General features: G+C 28.9%; 1 protein-coding gene across 1 annotated transcript in view; it reads left to right on the top strand.

The window, feature by feature from the left end:
- LOC148231353 (uncharacterized) overlaps positions 1-20,577 on the top strand; it is a 149,329-nt gene extending 128,752 nt beyond the window's left edge. The window contains exon 4 of the mRNA XM_088195239.1: positions 17,908-20,577. Coding sequence (XP_088051365.1) covers positions 18,232-19,731 — 1,500 coding nt within the window. The 5' untranslated portion in view covers positions 17,908-18,231 and the 3' untranslated portion in view covers positions 19,732-20,577. The remainder of the gene's footprint in view (positions 1-17,907) is intronic.
- Positions 20,578-24,293: the final 3,716 nt, after the last annotated feature.

The following is a 24,293-nucleotide window of genomic DNA, read 5'->3' as shown; positions in this document are numbered from 1 at the left end:
TGAACGCTAAAAGCGTCTTAAAATTAAAACTCACGTCGTATTTGATATTTTTCATATACATACACATATATATATATATATATATATATATATATATATATATATATATATATATATATATATATATATATATATATTTACACAATTTTTTAATAAAAATAACATAATATATAATATACGACTCACACATAGCGAGAAAGTCGTCAAGGCAAAAGTCGTGATTCGCAGTCGATCCATTATGTTCGTTTATTTTTTTCTGACAATCTCCATAGAGAATTACGTCTATCGAAAAACTGACCAAATGGGCACGCTTTGTTCAAATATATGTATTTGAGACTGTGCAGAAAAAAGTGCAAGAAACAAAGCGAAAGAGTCGTGATTCTGTCTTTTGACAGGTGCTCGGGTACCGAATAAGATATCGATCGCTCCAAATTTACAATACGAACACAGGGTGTTTGAAATGTATTATATCAAAACGCTCTTTACTGAGGTAATTTTCTAAAACATATAAACAGTTTTTAGGTGTCTAGTGAAGAGTATTCGAAAGGTTTATTATATATGTATTTGAGTCAATTGTTTAATGGCAAAACTTAACGATCAATCCTAGTGCAATTATTGTTGGGAAATCAATAAAACAACTCTTAAACTTTCATTGAAGTGAAGGTTTAATATTTGAAAGTATGCATTTTCAACGTTTAAAATTCGAGATTTCCCTAATTTGTAGTACCTATAAAATTTTAACACCTAAATATTTATTAAACATAAAAGCAGCATGAATTGAACGAAAGTTTTCCTATTTATTACTATTAGGAAATATACTATTATACTCTAATTCTAAATAGATGTAAATTAATTGCTCTCATAGTTTATAATGCTCAAACCTGCCGAGAGGGGACAAATTCTCTGCCCGCTCTCATTGAGGAGCCCGACTCTAGAAAAAATCATAGCAAGAATATATGCATAAAAAAGAAAAAAAAGACCTCAAATAATGAATATGAACTAAACTGCAGTTATTTGAGATGTATTTAAGTTAGTTTTAAGTTCCTTCAACCCATTTTATATATACAATACAATAAATAAAAGGAGCGGAACATTGCCTTCAAAAGCAACAACTTTCTATGTAGTACTTTCACAATAAATATTATTATTCAAAGGGACAGATTATAATTTTTAACGCGGCTTCGTTTGTGCTAAAATTTGTTTGCGTATTATTGTTGACTTTATTGCTTTTTGAACGTTTAAAAAATATTAGACTCTCCTTTGCTCTTGGCGGCCTTGACTGTGATGATGCTGGACTATTATACTCCCTAAGCGTCCTCCTCCGTCTGCTTCACTCTCTCTACCTGCTTGTTTGCCCCTCTGTGATCAAATGTCACATATTTTATATTTCTGTTTTGAGACACAGCTTTAGTCGATCGTTAACGATGGGATAAAAATAACAATAATCCTTTTCCGCAGAGTAGAATGCATCCTTTCCAAACAAAGAGTATTTTCTCTAAATTTCATAAAATTTCATTTTTGTCATGAGGCACGGAATCATTGTCTCGCATTGTTTTCTCGGTGATCTTGGCAATGCTATTCTAATGGTATAAGCAAATATTTAGGTAAAGAAAAGTTTTGGAGCAATATATATATTAAAATTATGATTTTGAATAAAAACACTGAAATTTTCAGTAAAATTATGAAATCGAAAAACTAGCAGTAATTTTACTAAATGCTCATTATAGATATTATTTTACTGTTATTAGTAATTAATTTTATAAATATATGTAGCATATGGCTTTGTATTTTCTAGAATAACACTCGATTAAAAAGTAGTCATTACGCTGTAATAATCTTTTATATGAACAATTTCTTCTTCAAGATCTTTCAATATTTTAGTTGAAAAAATTGACGATATTGTAATACAAAGAAATATAGATCAGTTTTAATTGCTAGGATATGTATTTTTTTTTTGTAGTCGATTATATTATTTTTATGACTATGCATACGTAAAAAATCTAATTATAAATTAAATAATTTCATTCTGTGCTGTATTATATTATCATTTATAAAACATAATATTTTTATAATGTTTATATGAATAGAAGTAACCCTTCAAATGGCAAATGTTAAATTACTAATCCAATCTATCACCGCCCATTTAGATTTTAATTAAGATCGCCCGGAATAAATATAAATGGCCAAGTCCAATTATAGACACAATGTAGATGAATTAAGATACTTTCTCACAACGGTCAATCGCAAATGTTCAATAGGCCCTTGAAAAAGCAAGTGAAGAAAAACGCTTCAGCCCTCATTGTCCAGATTCCTTCCAGTCATTATCTAGTCTCGATCGAGCCACTTTTGCCTCGGATAAGTTCTGCCCGCGACTTTCTCGCACCTACCGCGGAGACAATAAGATCCTGACGATATAAGATCATCAGATAAGAGGCTGGAAATATAATAAGCAATAACGGCGCTCAACAATGGGCGCCGTTCTCTCCGTCTCGAAGAAGAAACGCCTTGTCGAAGGCAGGAGAACAAAGGGGCAGGTGGCTCCGAGGAGAAGTTCTTCTGCACGATTCCGTTTGGAAGCTCGATTGACGACTTCCGAAGAGGAAAAATGCGAAAGAGAGCAAGGCACGATCGCGGCCGATAACATCTCAGATCAGTGCATTGCAATTGATTGGTGCTATTTTTTTAATCTCACCATTTTCACTCTAATTCATTTTAGAAATGGTCCAACCAAGTAACTCTTTATGTTTAACTAAGCTTCTGAAATAGGGGCAATGTTTTATAAAATAATTATGTTCCTTCTTTGTGAATACATTGGTTTTTGTGTACTGCTTATATATAAACAATTAAAGCTCTGAGATATCTAAAGAGATGTTCATATTTAGACATATCCCATCATTAATTAAAAGTGAAATATTCAACATAAACTTTGAACACATCTACAGTATAACACAAAAACACTATTTAGTTCAATTAAATACGTTTAAAAAATAGTCAGATCATTTTGATAGGATCATAAAAATCACTTTCATTGCTAATTTTTTTTATCAAATCAAGTGACACACATAAAAGTGGCTCAAATTATTTATATTTTAATATATGTTAGATACAGACATATTTTTTTACAAAAAAATTCAATCGCACATTAGTCAAAGTAGCATCATTATTTGAAACAAAAACTCATCTTTAACTAATGATAATCAAAGCCTTATATTTAAAGGCGCACTATAAAATAGCCCAGAATGAATTTGTACAGTAAATCTGATTTAAATATTAAAAATATTTTGCATGAGTGAATGAATAAAATTAATGGTTTTCAACTAATTAATTTAAATAACATATAGCGGTGCATTTAAAAATAGTCTTGCACTTTGATATTATGTTATCGTAAATAAAAATATTTATTAAATTTTTATTTTATCAGTAGCAAAAACCCTACACTGACATTAACTTAAAAAAATAGTAAATTACATTTACATATACAGTGTAAAAATTTGCGATGTTAAACTGTCTTTTCTGTAAAGTAAAATTTCCATATATTATCAATTTATTATATAATATATTCAAGAAGAAAAAAATATATTAAAATGAACTGATTTGCTATAATAATTATAATATATTTATATACTTATAATTATGGTTTCAAGAAATAATTTTTTGGTAACCTTTTCAGTGGCGCAACTAATTAATATATAAACCGATATTCGAATATTAGTTAAGTATTCGTTAATATTTATAGTTAAATGTTTTATTTTTATCAACACCCAAAACATGTGTATCATTTATTAAATATATGTATTATATTACAGCAGCGACTAATTGTGCCCTTTTTGCAAAATTAAAATACTTTGTAATTGCCGAAATTCTAGAAGCTTCTCATATTTTTGAGTTAATATTGTCCAGCTGTGGAATTTCTTACTTGTTAGTTTTAAATATTCTATCTCTTCTTAATTGTTTAATTTTAGTGCTGTTTATAATATTTTATTATAATAATGTTATTTGAGCACATTATTAATTGTTCGTTTCCAGGGCCGCGTCATTTGTTAATGTGATTTTAATTGTGTGGTGATTAGTGACAATTTTATGTGATTTTGTTACTCTTTCCGAAGCCAGGACTTTTATATCATTACGTTATCATCTCGTTTGTTCATTACAACAATGATTGGCCAGGGAAAAATTGCCGTTAAACTTTTTGACTGCATTTTTATGATCTGTTTCACGGTGTTCAATGCGTCTATTCGATTTTCCTATATAAACTTTATCGTAAAATCGCAATTGATCTTTTATGTGCCGGAGGACGAGAGTGGCAGTTGCTAAAAATTCGTAAACAATATTTTAAAAAAATATTTTATTTACGTGATTTTCTCGTGTTGTTTTTTTGAATAAGTCCCTCTATATTTCGCCGGAGGTTTTCCCAGCATCTTCAGGAGTTTTCACATTTTTTTTATTGAGTATGCTCCTATCCGCGGAGCAGTGAGGGTGTAATAATATTCAAACTAAAAAACGTATTTTTAAAATTAAAACCAAAAAAATAGTGCGAATAAAAAATCCTTCCATGCGCAAAGTAAAAAAAGTGTACCATCAAAAAAATGTGAAAACTCCTGAAGATGCTGGGAAAATCTCCGGCGAAATATAGAGGGACTTATTCAAAAAAACAACGCAAGAAAATCACGTAAATATTTTTTTTTTTTTTTTAATATATTGCCGCGTAAAAATAAAAACAATATATATATATATATATATATATATATATATATATATATATATATATATATATATATATATATATATATATATATAATTTTATTTGATTTTACTTTTAGTTTCACGCTTATCTATTGTAAGTTAACCCTTGACTTTTAAACTTAGATTTACAAAAAATTGTAATTTCATGCAAGTTTACAAGTGGCGTCTTCTATTGCTAGAAAGTCGCTACTATTGACTGTCGATAAATCGCTACTATTGAATCGTAAAACATATTGCATTCAAATGGAATGTGTTTTACGATTTTGGTTTAATGCTATTGAGCGTTTCAGATCAATCGTGACACAGAAATCATTCTGCGATGTGTTGACATCTTTATTTATCATTTTCTAACGGTTCCTATTAAGATTTATTGTAGTAAATAGACTAGGTATAAATTCGAGAGAACCACTTTTTTATATTTACATACATAGATCGGAACACAAAAAGAGTAGATATGTGTAAATAACCTGAATCAACTCGCACAAATAAGTTATATACACTTTGCAGGTATTTAAAACTGCATAAATAAACAAGTTTTACAATTACAATTTATTAAAAAAAAACATTAAACAATTTATTTTTCACGTTCAACCTAATATGTGCGCCTTTTAAAATAACAGTATTGAATGCAAAAAAGCAAAATTTTAATTACTCAGTAGCATTTTTTTTAACTTCAAAATACTTAGCATATCATAAAAATTTCACATTTGATTACTCGCTCATCTTCGAAGTATTCACGACCCACTTAAAAACACATGTAGCATTTATAAGCCTTCAGAATGAACATAACATAATCAGCGAAAGTCTTTTCGATATTATTTAAATTTTGAACGCAAAATTTAATGCGAATACCTTTTTACCTAATTTTTAAGCGTGATAAAATGCATCAATAATTCAATTCATATGTCAAACACAAACTACGCGTTTAATATGGCTAACAATTGACAAGCCCATCACGAACTTTGAAAAAAATTAGCTCATCCAAAATTGAATATCACACTTCTTATATGGAATAATTACTAATGGGGATTTATACAACCCGGAAATTTGTATTTTGAGTGCTACCTAATTAGTTTATTATATGCTGCTGTTAGACTTTTTGTCGGATTGTGGTAATCTGTTCTCATCCGGGTACTATAATAGTTAATGTGCGTATTGTGGTTTAGGCATTTTTATATTTACGTATATGTATCATATATTTTTATCTAGTGCTTATATGTTTTATTTATTTTTATTATCAATTTATATTTTTATGGTTATATATATCGTTTGTTGTCATATCGATACATTAAAAATTCCTATTTAACTTGTCGTCTTATAATTATATGCAGCAAGTATTCGAAATTGGGCCGTAAGAAGGCAGCAGAATTTTTCCCTAATGGCACCTGGCCAACGATTCGGACAGGCGTGCTCTAGATTCGTGCCGAGTGGTCGTGACTGGTCTTCGGACTCGCAGATCCGACTATCATATCTGGATATCGGTCAGCGGCCAGCGTCCTACGCAGCCTCGACGGCCGATAGAGGTCGTTAACTGGTGGCACGAGGACTGAATTTATTTTGCAATTAATTTTCGGTGCTATGTGGGTCAAAATTGGCGTACAGGAAACGCTCACACAGTGTTGACAGTTCTGTAGCTTAGTTTTTTTAGACTTCTAGACCAATCACGTGTATGCAAATAAAGCTTTCAAACAATTGAAATTATATAATAATATAAAAATACTATATATATTTTTTTATAATGATTTAACAGTGAAAGAATTCTATGTTTATAAAGCAACTCGCTAGCTCCGGTACCTCGCGCCAGTGAGGGACCGACAATATAATAATATAAATGGTCTTTTGCCAAATATTAATGAATCCCTAAATTATAAAATGCTTTCTTTTTAGAGATTATAAAGTCGTCAAATGCCTTTATAATATCACACTGATTATTGAATTTATGATATTTATTTTGAAAGGTGATAACTAATAAAAATCGCTCTTTTTGCCTTCAGTAGAAAAATTGATAATAAATACAGAAACTAATATTTATTACAGAAATGGCATTTTAAATATAAAAATTACTTACAAAATAATGTAGAATTTATTTTACGAAATTACTTATTTTTGCTAGTAAGTAACGCATCCGTCGGTAGTAAATTTGCCGTCATTTTAAATGCATTATTATTTTTAGTGAGAGTTAGGTTGTAAACTTATTTTAAGCTTTCAGTTATAAAACAATTAAGTTGATAGTTAAAATACAGTTGTTCTCCTTCTTCAACAGAATGTATACAAAATAGCAACAATATTGAATTCGTCATTTTACAATGCGATTATAGCGCCTTTTATTTTTCTTAAGCGTATGATTACTCACTTTTCTTGTACATATTTTTCATATCCGCATATCTATGACCTTTACTATTTTAAAAGTACAGTCTTACTTATTGTATACATCTTCATATTTTAATTTAATGTTAATTTTGTATAATGAATTTTTCGAGCAATTCTTTAGCACTACTTGATTATTATTTTTTTAATTGAATTATGTATTATTATTGCATTTAATTCATAACGAAAAATTTCGATTAAGCATTAAAATGTTTCAGAATATGGCAAATAGTCATATGGCCCATTGATTGAGAACAGCATCATAGATCTCTCCACTAATGTTATTTTTTTTAAATTGCCCATTTCAAAGGTACTTTTATCAAACAATAAACTGATCAAGTGCGATATTTGATTTATATGATTATATACAAAGTAAGCAAAAGAGTCCATTATGAACCTTTGAATATCCGCATAAGATTGACCTTTGGTAAAACATTAATTTATCAATTCACATGTGTCATGCTTAAACGATCTGAGGTCACCGATTAATCTTAACATTTGCGACTTGCGCTGGTAATTTATAGACTGGGTCAAAAATACACGGTTTTTAGTTAAATTATGGTATATTACGAGCACGTATTTTTTTTACAACGTAACTAAAAATACACTTAATAATTCGGGGTCATCGATAATAACAGAGGTCAACATATAACGCAACCATCGATTTGCACACATGGGTTACATATACTTGAAATATTGCGATTTTTAGATTAAGTTATAAATTTTGATTTGAGATATAGGAAAAAACGGTACACACATCGCAGTATATAATTAGTATGTAAAAAGAGTGATATATTGATAGATTGCCCATTTTGCTGATGCAAATATCTTGAATACTGATTTATTCTTGCGGCATATCAAACGTAGCGTTAAATGTGCCAGACCGTAAAGTGTTAAAGATTTTTGTGTGTACTTTTTTTGCTGTGTCATGCGTTTTTCGTGTAATAGCTTTAAATAGTATTTTTATATTTTTTTAATTTTATAATGAAAAAGACAAAAATTTTGTAAAAATTATTTGACTTTTTCATTAAAAATTTCGGTATAAAATATTTTTAGTTAAATTCGTATTTTTTAAAACTTTTGCTATGATGTTCAAAACTTATTTTAATTTTGTATCGATTATAATATATTTTAATACGTAAAATATTTTATATTATTATACAGCACCATTTTAAATATAGTAAACTCCCTATAAGGTTCCCCCATATAGCGTATGCGGCCCCATATAGCGTATGCGGCCCCATATAGCGTAGTTTTTGTTACTGTCAAATCTTTTGCTTTGATGTGCAAAAATATTTTTTTTAATTTCATTTTTAGTAACGATTATGATATATTATAATATATTTTATATAATGGATTAATTTAAAGCCAAGTTTTAACTATTTTTTTTAATGATAATAAAAATGATAAAAGGTAAAATTTTCGGTATAAACATATTGTTAGAATATTTAAGGTAAACTTCATATTTTTAAAAGTTTGACTTATAATATGATGTAAAAAATTATTTTTATTTTTATTATTATGATATAATACATAATACATATTGGATACATTTACAGTATAGTTTAAAGAACTATATTATAATTAGGATAATTAGAAAAGGTTAATATTTCGATAAAAAGAATATATTAGAATATTTTGTAAAACACTTGTCCAAAATTAATTTTGAGTTATATTTTTAGTATTGATACGTTTTATGCTATTCACCTTATTCTTCATACCTTGCTCTAGTAAGGTCTAAAGGCGACCAGCTTATTTTATAAAGACTAAAAAATCGTGTGGAACCCATAAACTTTATCTCCAAGCCTTCCCAATTTTTTAAAAATTTTATGCAGTATTAAATCGAACTGGTTTAGTTTCTCAGCCAGCTGATGGATAGTTTGAATAAGATTTGCTTCAATTTTTTCAGCCAGAAGTTCGTAATTTCTCATTTGAATTTTTTTAACCCATCTTTGACGCGTATCTAATGAATTACCTACCATTTCACAAATATTTTTAGTAGCCGTAATTGTCGAATTATTTGGTAAAAAATCTGCAATCTTAAATTTTGGATAGCTATTTTTTTAAATATCAGAATATGGAGTTTAGATGTGTTAGATATATAGGTTAGATATATTATTATTATTATATTTACATTGTGTTTATTTTTTATTAGAATGTTCTATATATTTCATACCATTGATTTTATAAACAACAAGTTCATAAATATTCACTTTCAATTATGTATAATAAATATATAGAGCAAACTAGTGCTGTTTTAGCTGTTTACTAACATATATACAATATTATAAAAATTATGTTTTAAGCTTGTTTTGCCACGTTAATTAAATAATATTTTATACGTTATTTTAAAAAATGTGTACTTTTTATCGATAGTTTTAATATATGCAATAAATATCTAAGCATAATTTTTCATATAAATTAGGTTACCAAATTTTAAATTTAATCTTAGCAAAGTAATATATGTGTTAAAATTTGCCATAAATAATTATAAAGAATGCTATTGCGAATTAAATGAATATATGTTAATAAAAAATAAAACACCTCTGCATATAACAAAATAGAAAAACGCATTTAAAACACTTTAATCTCAAACTATTCAGCTTTAAATAAGTAGAAATAATCTGTAATATTTATCATTGCGAGTTGTTATATATAATACATTATAGTAAAGAAACAAGTATCTTTGATGAAAAATACGAAAACATAAGCTGCTCTAAAATATTGTTGTATTTTATATAAAAAAATATACTGTATCGTGTAAATATTATTATTTTCTCTTATATTCTAAGTTAATATTTTTTTTAGTACATTAAAAAAAATTAAAATATCATAAGAGTACTATCTGTATGTCAATATTATTGAATAATACAATGTAGTGTTATCTATTTATATTTTTTTAACCTGTTATCAATATCAGTTAAGCCTCGATGCGTATACTTTGACCGAATTTTTTTTTTTTATAAAAGTTTATTTCTTAAATAGACATAGGTAAAATAGCATACAGATATATTAAATGCACAATACTGGTTCATAACCATTTACATTGTTTACAAATTGTTAAGTTATACAATAACATAAAATGAATAATAAATTATACGAGAATATACTAAATTAAAGGAAAAATACATAAAACCTTTTAAACTTTGACCGAATGAGAGACATAAAAAAGCTAGTATCTGCTAATCTAGCATGTTTTTTTTCTTCTGCTGTATAATATATTTTTGTGTGATACAAAACTTGATGACCTGAGATTTTTTGTGGGCCGATCACGACCCGACTCGCAGCATTCGAGATTGACGTGAACCGCGAAAGTGGGCAAATAAACGTTCGTATTCAATCAAAACGAAATTAGCGTGATTAATAAAACGGACAAGTGATGAATTCGTTTCGAGAAATGTTTTGGTTCGATTCCAGCTGAGGCTCCGCAGGTAGTCTCTTTCATTTTGCGATTTCGAAAGCGTTTCTACTAATTTTTTATTCTGTTTTAAGCGTACGACGTGGGAATTTTGTCATTTTTTAACTTGATCGATAATTCGTATATATATTGACCGAAATTGATAGATTATGCCGGTTTAGATCATCGGTTTGAACACCGACACTGAACATATCGAAAATCATCAGTCACTAATGTTTTAATTTTTCTTGATAGTGTGACGGTTTGAGCTGATGAATTGGAAAGATAAACTTTCTGCGCACGGTGGGAATCAAAATAAAAATATTCTCGTAAGTAAATTATAGAATCAATGCAGATATTTTACATGTTCAATGTTGCACATTTTTATCTGAAAATAAAACTGAATTCAGCAGTATATTTTTAATACGGTTTTATTGTTTACATCATTGATGGTATTATTAAAAAAATATCATGACTTTCCAATTCGATATGTTTCTTATGCCTCATTATATAAACAATAAAACTATAGCTTGTATCTGAATCAAATATCTGATTATCTTTGCTCTTCTGCATATGCATATTGCACATATGCATATTTATATCATCTTAATAAACACTTAAAGCCAGATCAGATATCGTATCGCATTCATAAATTGTTACCCATATCGTTGTGGTCATCTCTCGTTAAATGCACCGTCGAGCTTTCTCGGAAAAGCTCGCGTTTAAGCGCATTTAAAAAAACCTGACCGGTTTTAGCGTATGTGACCGGTCAATCGGTCATCAATCGGACGTGAGCCGGCACTGGCAGGAAAGGTCGGGGTCGAAGACTTTTTTATTTAATTTATCTCATTTATTAGGTCAAAAGTGACCACAGTCGTACCTCGCTTATCTAATCACCGAGGCGTTCAATTATCCTCACGCCATTCGGTACGATTTCCCCACTGGGTGCTCATTATCGTTTATTTGGTACAAATTAAACCGTTACTCGGATGAAGGGTGCATCGAATTGCCCATGCTTGCTAACAATGGCCAATTCGTGTCGAAGGTGATCAGGTGGTTTTCGATGGAAAATTAATCAAACCAAAGCCAAGATCAGGGCCGTGTTTTCAAAGAAATGCTTGCGGTGAAAGCAGGTGGCCAAAAAGTGATTAGTATTGATTACACAATTTTCGATTCAATATTATTGATGGATTACTAGTAGCAGTCCTTTCATCATATACTGGAATTGATAGATAGTTAAAAACACTATTAATTCAATATAATTGCCATTACTTTTATCAGTATATATGTCATTATATAAAAAGAGTTTTGCCACAAAAAATATTTCAAAGACTTGATTTAAACATACTTGTATATGTAAATTTGCATGCTGTTAACATCATTAATATCAGTACTAGGATATATTTTAGTTCATCAGGATAAAATATTTGTAAATTATAATGTCAGGAACACTGCTATAAAGTAATTGAAAGCTACTATATATCACCTAATTTCTGAGAAAACTCAAAGCATTTGAGTCACTAGAAACTCTCTGGGCTATAGACCAATTTTAAAACATAATAATACATCATAAGACCTAAAAAGATTGAATAGATATTATTAAACTTTAAAAAAACACATTATATTAATAGTCTTTTTCTCTGATAATCCACCACTATATCAACGTTTTATTTATATAGTACCAAACTACGTTATTAATAATATTATTTAAAATATTATAGTATATATAATAGTCAATTATCATCATTAGTGCAAAACATAACGAAACACTACGATTCAATTAAAAAACAAAATCTTTAACCCTTTGTAGTCCAAAGTTTTGTTGTGTTGCCCCAAAGTGTTGCCCCAAGTCCAAGTCACTTTGAATAAATATATTTAATTTAATAATTTAATGCTCATTAAATAAAGTTTTTTCTTCTATATTATATATTTTATGTGTATATTACATGAAATAAATTTCATTTTGAAGTTAAATTTTATATGTATATAATATAAATTTTATTATTTTAATTTAAAAAAAAAAACATTAATAAAATGTAAATATATTAATCCATTTATTTCTATATTTCTAGACTTCATATTTTAATATTGAAATTTTACTTTAATAATTAATTGAAATTTAATTGATATTAATTCAAGAAATATAATAATATTAATCTTATAAGATTATAAAAGTTTATAATTTATAAGTTTTGTTTTATTAATTTCTTTTTTTATATTATATAGAGATATTTATATGATAAATAAAATATTAAAAATAAATTTAATTTATTTAGTTGTCATATAAATTGTATTTATAATTTTATTAATTATGATATAATTTTAAATAACCTGAGAGAAATTCCCAAAAGTTATGGTCATAGGAGCTGCTAATAAAAAACGTATGTATGTCCAATACGTGTTGACAAAATACTCCAAAGGGTTATTACTAACTGAAACAATTACTTTTAACAATTAATCATTTATTATTAAAACTACTGATAGTCTAATTGAATTACTGATCAAAAACAATAAATAATACATGCCATAATTTAATTGATTACTGTATTGTTTAATTCGACTAATAAAACTATACATCAGACTTGTTGCCATAAAGATAAGATAACTTCATAACAAAATTTAATAAAAATATTTTTATATGCTTTTAATGCTTAATTATAATATAATATGATGAATTAAATGTAATTTACTTACAGATGAAAAATAAGTTTAAATTTATATTATCTAATAAATTTTTTAAGTGAAAAAAGTGAAACATTCTAAGTATAATAACTCGGGACAAAAAATTATTATTTTTGTTAATATTTATTTTATTAACTTGATATTTATAGATTTTACCAATTTATTCAAAATATTGCTTATTTCTTTGTAAAAAAATTACCGTTTTTTTCATTAAGTGTATCTATTTTATTGTTAATTCGACTGATAATAAATGTTTACAAATAAAAGTCAGATTTGTGTATTATATATATATATATATATATTTTTTAATAGTACTACCATAATTAATTTTAAGCGCGCTTTAAAAGAAAACATTAAAATGCTCAATCTTCTACTTTGTAAATCGTATCGCTTTGTTTGAACGGTGTATAATAATATACGTAAACAAAGGAAATATATTTAATTATAATAATATTATAATAATAAAAATTAAAATTGAATTTGCTCCGATTAATTTTCAAACCGCCGGTATTACATTCTGTTGTTTCGACCAAAGAAAAATAAGAATTCAAATATAAAACAAGATGGCTGACAGTAACGTGACAACAGTTTTAAATAATTATTATTTATAAATAAAATTTTGCTACGCGACAATAATTTTCATTAATTCGTCATTTGACTGAATATAAATAATCGGATAGCAAATTAACTACGTGTGTTATAACTACGTAAATTAAATATATACATAATGTGTTGAGGATTAGAAGAATTCATTGCTTAACTTAGATAAACAATTACAAAACAATCTTCGTAATGAAATCTTCCAATTTTGAATTCCTGGCGACTTGCTCTGAGGCCAACAAGTGAGTTTTTCCTTTTATAACACAAACATTATCATTGCTTCCAATTTAATGCATATTTTCATTAGATTTGACTGAATATAATTACCCAAATTAAACATGAACATGTCGATCAAACCGTATAAATGATATTAAAACGTATTTTTTATCTATTGATATTTGGGGATACTATCTTTTACGACGATCGCGTGACAATGATTGTGATGCAGTCGATTATTTAGCTGAAGAAACATGGTTACAGCAAAATAAATTAAAACCATTGTTGCAGCAAAAAAAAAACACCTAGATCGTTCCGTTCCGAGTAACGACTTGCAATATATGTATGTACATATGTGTAGATTCTTTGATGTTATCTAATAGACGACATTTTTCAATGATTATAAATATGTGATTGCATACCTGGAATAATCGATAAACCAAAATATCTAAGAGTGGCTTATTTTTAATTCCGATGTGGCAAAATATGTATCCATCATGGTTGTTCTGTGCCATCATTCCTCTTTCGGAATAGCCAAATTCTAGATATTCAGTTACATCAAACTTATGTAGTATGTTCTTTATAAAAGGATAATACTTGCTGACAGTGACTTCAACACAAGAAGATTCACTGTTTGTTTATATATACCAATTCTACGTTGTAGCCATATAGGTCATCAAATTGTTTCATCATTGCTTCTGAAAAATAATTAAAAACAATAAGTCTTTTATCATTGAATACACTATTACAACTAATATAATCCATAAATTAAATTTGAACGACAACCAAAGAACAAAATTGACGGAAGTTACTGAAGAGGATTAAACACGTAGATTGCATCTCTTCATCTTCTTCAAAATTGTCGCAATATGTCATATTTTAATTGTTTGCCATACGTAAATGGTATTAGATCTATCATTGCTTCTGAAAATTAACTGTAAACGATACTATATAGTGGGTAAAATGTAGCTAATACGAGATTTTTCATTATTACTAGCATTGTAATATGTTTAATTAATTTTGGTATGTATACCTTTAATTGCCAAATCACCGCTGTTTGTCTTTTAATATTTGATCCTAGAAAGGCAATAGTAATTTTGTTAGAATAACCGCGATATATTATTCATATAACCAAGGCACACTCATAATTTATAGTTTTAATTATATTGTCAATAATTTCAATGCTACATCACTTTGAATCATCTTCATTTGCCACTTTGTAAGAAAAACGCTGTGATTATAACATATTTGACTGTTTATTTAATTGCACAGAAATGCGCGCATCAAGCGCTTGCCATATGACAGAAGAACTGTCACGTGTAAGCAAATTTGAAAGGGAAAATCCCGGTTTTGGGCGCGCTTGAGAATGAACTACGAAATTGATTTTTTCGACTTAAATTGTAAATCATTAAATTCTAAAAACAATAATTTTATATATGTTTAGCTTATACGGGATTTAAAATATAATATAAATAATGTGGATTTGTTTTAGCTTCTCTATACAGAAAAAAAATGTTTTTAATATTTTGCGAATTTTGGCAATTTAAGGTTATAGTTTTTAGAGAATTGTAAAAATTTCGCTTAAAAAAACATTTTCAACAAAAAGGGGCAAAGTTTCAAAATAAGTGCTATTCATTACCAGCGAACTATTAAACACATAGTGTTGCAAAAATCCTTCTTATTAACGCCTTTGAAAGAAAACTGCACAAAATTGTATAACACTAATTTAAATATTTTTTAAATTATAAAGTTAAAGAATAAAATTTCAAAATTTATTCAAAATATTTTTTCAACATTAAAAATATATTTTTATTTTATCATGGATTTTAAATATTCTTAATTTAATATAGATTTTAAATATGCTTAGTATACTATTAATTTTAAATAAAGTGAAAACTGTTTGCACTTTTTACCATTTTTATAAATATATATGTAAGTAATTTGTAATAAAATTTACTCTCTATTTAATAACACTTAATATTTTTATTTCCATTATAAATGAAGTACAAAGTGAGTATACGTATATGATTAGATACCATAATTAATCAGTACGCAGATAAATGTGTAACTGCACATTTCTACTACACTTAACGCTATATTTTCATATTACTCATTCATTATATGCTTTCATATAATAAATCACAAAGCTAATGATGTTTAAAAGTTAATTATACATCTTAGACTGATGATTAATTAAATATCTAAGCAGAACATGTACATCAACAAACAAACAAATTATATCATGTTACCGTTTGATTCTTTCTCATTAAATAACAATGGCATTTCTTATATTGATCAACGTTTTAGTAATTAATAATCAGCATTTAAGCATCAATTCATTTTAATTTATAAATAGCATATTATTAAACGTTTAATATATATGTATATAGTTCATTAACAACTTCATTTATTATTATTTTACTACATCATCATCATATTTACCTGAAAGGTTATTCAATGAATTAAAATTTAAGTATTTTATGCAGCAACTGCTTTATATTTAATTATTTGTGAAATCATGTTTCTTCATTTAAGTTTAACCTTTCGGTTTTTATGATATAATAATTTTAATCTACCATGTAAAAGTTTTTATAGACTTTTTATATGCTTTCGTAAAAGCATTATTCAGTTCATACTTTGTAATTATATGTATAACATCTATTTTTTGAAAAGTTACTTGAATCACTACTTTTTCGATAAAAGAGTGATTTTTTTATATGAATTTTGACTTATTACAGAGATTATTGTCTTTAGAAAAATTGTATTTTGGACTTGATCTAATTAAAGTTCTAAGAATATAATTAGTTTTACAACTTGTATTCGCTCAAGTTGAACTTGGAAATAGCAAATGGACGTTTCGCAACTGTCAAATTGAGTTTCATAAACATTTTCGAGCAGCATATAATTTCACTAGCACCTATCAGCTAAAATGTATTTTCGCTAGTAGAAATATTTATCTACTGGTAAAAATGTATTTGGAATTCACTAGTGAAAGTATAACTTCACTGAAAAAAATACATTCACTGTAAAATTTTGTATCACATGTAAATAAATAATGATAAGTATGTAAATGTTTATATTATCTGCCAGATAAGTTATATTTTCACTGATAAAAATATATATCTACCAGCGAAAATGTATTTAAATATGATTTCACTTAAATGACACATTTAAAAATATATTTTCATGAATTTTTAGATTTGCCCGAGAATTTCTGGTTCAGAAACAAGGACATTTCAGTTTTTCCAGAAGGGGGGGGGCAAAATTTGGCCAGTCAGTAGTCGTTTTTTTTAATATTTCTACTTTATTAAGGTTTTTAGTATTGCATTAAATCACATTAATTTTTTGGTCAAATTCAAGGGGGGGCGATTGACTCCCCTTTCCATTTTCAAATTACGTCCTTGCAGACATGCAACAATTGTTTCGTATTTTATAGCAGCATATAATTACACAGTGAAAATATATTTTCGCTAGTAGAAATACATATTTATTTATTGTATTTGGAATTCGCTAGTGAAAATATATTTTTTTATGTGCTACTACATATGGAAAAGTTATATAATTTCACTAGCACCTACCAGATAAATTATATTTTCACTGGTAAAAAATATATATACCGGTTAAAATGTCTTTCGATATGATTTCATTGAAATGACATATTTAAAAAAATATTTTTGAGATAGATTTGAGACTGTTCTTCGATATTCTAGAGTCATTCAGCTTTTTTTAATATTTCTATTTTATTGAAGTATTTAAATGTCATGGATTTTTAAGGGAAAATTTAAGGGGAGATTAACCGACAATTAATTTTAATAGAAAATTTTTGTGTTCGCAATATTTGTATATGCATTGATTTATTTACTTTAACCATTTTATTAACGGTTTTATTTTTCTTTTTACAGATTCGAAACCGCAACACCTTTGTATTGGAGACTCAACTCTGCAATAAAAATAACAAGCAACATATAAAATACACCCAAGATATAAATCACCTAGAATGAGCTTGAACGTTAACGGTGGGTTCGCAAAATGAAGCACTGTGAAAGTGCACGATGGATTTGATCAATCGCCTCTACCGACGGACGGAGGCAAACGATAATTCATCAACGTTGAGTGGCAACAGTTTTTCCTACTTGGTCTTAGTCAATTAATAAACCGGCGCTGACATGGCGTCGGAGTGACTTCTGACGAGTACCAGATCAGTGCGGGCCATAAACTAAAATCAAATGCATTTCAAAGAGACCATTACCATGGATATGGCGGAATCATTCAGGCACGCGGACGTGTCCAAGACGGACTTCTTCGAGTTGGTGACCTCTCCAGAGCTTACCGACGCTCAGTTCAAGCAGCAGATGAGGTCTGTCAACGTTTTCTTGGAGTCGTCCGACGGAGGGAACCCTCTCTTGTGCGGAGAACCGAGGAACATGCCGCCGGTGTCCACCCCTGCGATGCCGCCCCCGGCAAACCCGCCCCTGCAGAGTTTCGACTCGATCTGGAATCCGGACAGGGAGCGGGATCGCTTGGACAGACTGGACACGGCTATCTTGGAAGATCTCAACAAGTTCTACTGGAACCAGCAAGACCAAGACTTGGACGGTTCGCCCGGCACCGAAACTGTAGTAAAAACCGAAGGCGATAACACCGACGGTCAAATTTATACCTTAACAGTCTTAGACGGAGAGACTGCTCCGGTTCCTTGGGACAGATCTAAACAGCCGCCTAGTTTATCCAGTCCCGGAACGGCGACAGATTCAGATCTCCAGCACTCTACCTTAGATTTAGACTCGATATTGAACATAATGCCCAATCAGATGAACGGGTTCAGTGAGAATTTCTTGAGCAACTCGCTGATCAAAGAAGAGCCGTTCAGCTTTGAAGACAGTGGATTCGCGGATCATAAGGATGTCTTGGACAACAACAACGATTGGAAGCTGGCCGATCAGAACGGTAATGGAGAGTCGCTACTGAGGAACGCTCTACAAGGCAGAGGAACGCGATACATGCCTCGATCTTCACCTCCAGCTCCTACGCCCGCGGCGACGCCCGCTCAAGAAAGATTGGTTATGACTTTAGACGGCGACAGTGGAGTCAACATCGTGCTTTTTGAAAATCCTACTATAATACAAGAACACGAAACTCCAGTGACGCAATCTGTGGACGATTTATTACTATCGCAGTTGGACACGAGTTATTCGGACGATTACGACAAGTTCAACAGAATAGCTAACGAAGTCGTCGAATCTGTGCAGCAGTTTTGTAATGAAGAAGCAAACGGAAGAGCCGTTTATAGCATTCAACAGTTGAATAACACGGGTTTGGTCACTCTGCTGCCGAATCAAGAACAGCAGCAGCAACAACAACACATGATGGTCACGTCTCCGGCTGTCTCCAGTACTAAGAGCGTCAATAAAAAGTATAAAAGATCTCAAAGTAAGACTCAAGCGATGCCTTCGACGAATCCTGGAAATCATACTGCCACTTCGACGTCGAACGGTATCAGGAAAGAGAGATCTCTGCACTACTGCTCCATATGTTCGAAGGGCTTCAAAGACAAGTACTCTGTGAACGTTCACATAAGAACACATACCGGTGAGAAGCCCTTCGCGTGTTCCCTTTGCGGCAAGAGTTTCAGACAAAAGGCCCATCTAGCCAAGCACTACCAGACGCATATAGCTCAAAAGAACGCCGCGGCGGCCGGCGCCGTCAAAGCTGGCAAACAGAGATAGCTGTGGAATACCACAAAAATCGTTGTGGTTTAACAATCTAGTAAGTGAGTTTAGAATAGTGCATCTAAATGAAAAAGTATTATATTCTCCAAAGTCCCGACCGTGTGAAGGGCACGAATACGCGAATAAGATGGCTCAAAAAAATACTATATTTATTGAAACATTGATGCCATCTTATAGAATCCTATCCAATAAGTACGTGTAAATTTGTGTTAACGCTCGTTTGTCGTATGTGGTATTTCGATTATTGTTAATATTGTAGTAGCCCGTTTTTTAACTGACTTTCACCGCTCGTAAAATTGATCTTTTAAGATATAAATTAACAAAAATGTAATAGTTTTTGATTTAGTATCGTTTCACTCCAAAGTGTGATTAGCTCTCGAGTCACGGTAGATAATGTTTGTGCCTTTCCATCTCCGAGGAGATTGCCAATACGTAGCTCAAGTTCAATATCGTAATAACATCTTTTAGGTAACGAATTCGTCGTCGAACCTAATTGCGCTCGTGTAGCACAATCACTGAAATTAGATTAATCTCGGAGCACTTTGTTTCCGTTCGCGTCGATTGATAATGCCGACATTAATTCTTGGCGAATGGCCTTTGATAGATGATATGTTTCTAGACAAGAAATGTCTATAAAACTACGATTTATTGATATACTTTAAAAGACTGCTCAGCAATTTTGATTTTAATATTTTTTATATATCCATTAAATATATTACAAAATTAGATTCCATAAAAAATTGTAATTCATTAACATATAAAATAAACACTTTTTATTGTTTCTAAATTTATAAAACGTCAAACTATAATAGTTAAAATAGCAAATACCATTAATCCATAAAATGATTCTATTTACTGACCTTTTTAAAAAAAATATAATTTTAATCCATCTTAATTTAAATATCTTCTCAGTATTAGCGTATTTTTTTATTAAAATTCATTCTGTGATTATTGCGCAAACGAAAATTGCGTACAGCAAAAAATTCTCATCAAAGATGATCAATTTACACATATATGTATATTTAAGAATTCCTAAACATATATAAAAAATAATGTCTGTATATATAACAGATGTTAATATGATTTTAATTTAAAATATTATCTTTTAAATATATTTTACAATTTTTACTCAAACGTAGAGAAAAGTATTAAGCAGTTGGAATAAGAAGTAAAATACATTTGACAATTGAACAATCACCTATGTTCAGAATTTTCGTGCGCGCAATAATCTAGTCACCAAAATCTGTATGTATTCTTTATACTCTTCGAGCAATCTAAACAAAAATTCTTTCCACCTTTACGTTATGTTTTATGTGTATTAAATTGAATGTAAACCATTCCAAAATTTGCTTAGTTGCTCTTTAGGATCCTGAGGAATAAACAAATATACATATATTAACCCCAAGTATTTTTTTCATGTTTTTACGATCCATACTAATAGATTAATAATAAGATATTCTTGTTATTTTTATACCTACATAGATAAAAATGTGGTTCTTTAAAAAAGTAGACAAATAAATCCATATTTAAAGTTAAAGCAATTTTTTAAGCTTTGCATTTATTTTCTTGAAAGTAATGATATGAATGATATGAATCATCTTTACTTTCAAGAAAAATAGTTGCAAGGCTTAAAAAATTGGTTTGACGATAAATAAAGATTTATTTGTCTACTCTTTCTGAAGAACCGCCTTCCTATCTGTGTATGTATATAAATAACAAGAATTAGTATGTATTAAAAAAAATAAAAAAAATATCTATTTAAATCTCATGCAATAAAAAATATATTTTTTAAAAACAATACCTTTATGAGTTAATCAATTGAATACCATAAACCTTTTTTTGCAAAAATAATATTAATCAAATCGTAAAAACATTTTTTTAAGCTTTGCAACTATTTTTCTTGAAAGTAAAGTTTATATAAATCATCTTTATTTTTAATAAAAATAGTTGCAAGGCTTAAAAAATTGTTTTGACGGTAAATAAGGATTTATTTGTCTACTCTTTCTGAAGAACTGCCTTCCTGTCTATATGTATATAAATAACAAGAATATCTTATTGTTAAATCTATTAGTATATATCCTACAAACTAAAATTTTTAAAATATGTGTTTAAATCTCACGTAATACAAAATATTTTTTCTTAAAAATATTTTTGCATTTTTTGAATCGCATAAACCTTTTTTTGCAAAACTAATTAAATTAAATCGTAATGTATAAAACTGCTATAATTTTTCTAAAGCTCAAGAACATATCTCTTGTATATTTAAAAATGTTTTTTTGTATAATTTAGTTCAAAATTTAAGACTAAATATTGATTTTAATACTAAAAACTTATAATAAACTACATAGTACAGTACACTTTTTCATCTAAATATTATGAAATTTTCACACAAATTAATATTGTAGTTATTTGAAGTGCATTTAAACTTTAAATAATGCAATAGATTGACTCAATTCACCAAAATCACTGCCAAGAATAATATTTTTAAATAAAGCTGCTTTTAATTTATGAAAATGTATTTATTATCTTAAAAAGAAAGTTCAAATGCAAAAATCTAAATTGTTTATGCAAGATTAAAATGTGTTTATTTCCATGTTCACTGACATTTTAAAATATGCCCAGATAAAAAAGTTTTAAGAAAATACAACAAAAACCCATAAATAATTTTATATTGCTTTCAAGATATCTAAATAGTATTTTTTGCAATATTTTTATTACCACAACATAATTTTTAAATAAGCTCACCGGTTCGTAAAATTTATCGCCAGCAATTAATCACTAGCAGTTTACCGCTGCGTCGATTGATCGCATAAACAATTAATGATCACTAGCATATTTTATCGCAGAGCAATATATTTATATGAATTTAACAATCATTTAAAATTAAAAATAAGGTTTTTTATGTGTTATTTTTACAGCTTCACACTATTTTTACAGCCTAGTTATTAAAATTATATTTATACTATTGAAAATGTAATTTCATTGTAACAGTTGCGAAACGTCGCAACAAAAGTTGCGAAATATGCTGTTCAAACCCAAACCTAACCTAATTTTTGTTTTTGAACTTCCATTAGATTAATTTGTAAAGATTCGCAACCGTTAAATTGAGTTTCATAGATATTTTAAAACAGCATTAACTTAAACCTCTTAAAATATATATTGATTCAAAAAAATATTTTTTTAACTTGCCTCACGTAAATAAATGAGTTTTATAAGCACGTCTCATTGCTTCTAGACAGTATAATATATTAGTGATCATACCCCGTTGTAATGCATTGGGCTCACGCCTGTCAGATTACAACGGAAGATTTAATAAAAAATAAAATTTAATAAAAATTAATTTGTATGCGATCAATTGACGCGGTAGTAAACTGCTAATGATTAATTGCTGGCGGTTAATTACTGGCGGTGACTTCTTAAATATATTATGATGCATCAGAATTTTTAATATTGTCATATCTACTGCTAATTTTATATCTATATATCTCTCTTGACTAACATAAAATAGATTTACTTCTGACATTTTTATCGTATTAATGAAATAAATGATGTGTATTACTAATAATTTTAATTCGTATCATAAAAAAACATTTTCTCCTATTTGTTTAAGAAAAGCTTTTTGCAACTATTTGATATTGAGTATAAATATACATATATTTTAAATAAATAAATCTCCTGTTGTTTCAAGGCGCAAAATTTTCATCTTTAAAAAAATATTGTCGATGTATTTATAAGCCATTTATATCTCTAAATTGTTTTCACATGCAAACTTAAATCATTAGTCTATCTACGTACAGTTTATATAAAATACGTATTTTTCAGTGTTCTTGATATTTCATAGATGTGATGTGTTCATCGACTATTAAACAGCAAAGTGGTATTATTAAGTAATTTTCCAATTAACACTCAAGGTTTACGATATTTAAGTAATTCTCAATATAAAATCTGATCTGAAAATTGCTGTTTTTCACTGTCAACGCGTGGCTTTGTTTGCCAATCGACATAATCTCCTGACATTTAAAAGTGACCCATGATATTTAGAAAGATGACGAATCGCTCCGCAGTAAAATTATCATTTATCTTTTATTAGATACGCTAATGTACCTTGGGCTGTAACGTGAAATTATGTTACTGTAGCACGATGCATACACATCTACACAATATCAGGTGTTGTTTTTTTGTTGTCATGGGTGATGAAAAGCATTCTCTCCGCTATTTAATACGGGCTCACCAGTCGTTATGTGCCAAAGGTAAAAATGGTTCGAAACGAGCGGAACTCTATTTCTTAAACGCTAGAGCAGTTTTAGCGCAGATTGGGCTGTAATTATGTGTCTGCAGCTCTGGCCAGAAGACGTGCGGCGTGGCTTGGAATTAAGGTCAAACATTTACAAAAGCACGCGATTCCTCCCAGAAATCAGAAGTGAAAAACCTGCGGTTTGCGGCCACGGTGGTGCTTAGTTTCCTTTGTCATATTCTAATAGGCAAATCTGTATCATAGGAATTAAATCACACTCCATTAGCCACTTTTTAGTAAGCTGCTGCTACCATTTTCATCTATG

This window comes from Plectrocnemia conspersa, unplaced genomic scaffold (genome assembly GCF_051122295.1).
Source record: "Plectrocnemia conspersa isolate PC_06_02 unplaced genomic scaffold, ASM5112229v1 ptg000010l, whole genome shotgun sequence".
Classification (NCBI taxonomy): domain Eukaryota; kingdom Metazoa; phylum Arthropoda; class Insecta; order Trichoptera; family Polycentropodidae; genus Plectrocnemia; species Plectrocnemia conspersa.
This window is presented reverse-complemented; position numbering and strand designations above follow the sequence as displayed.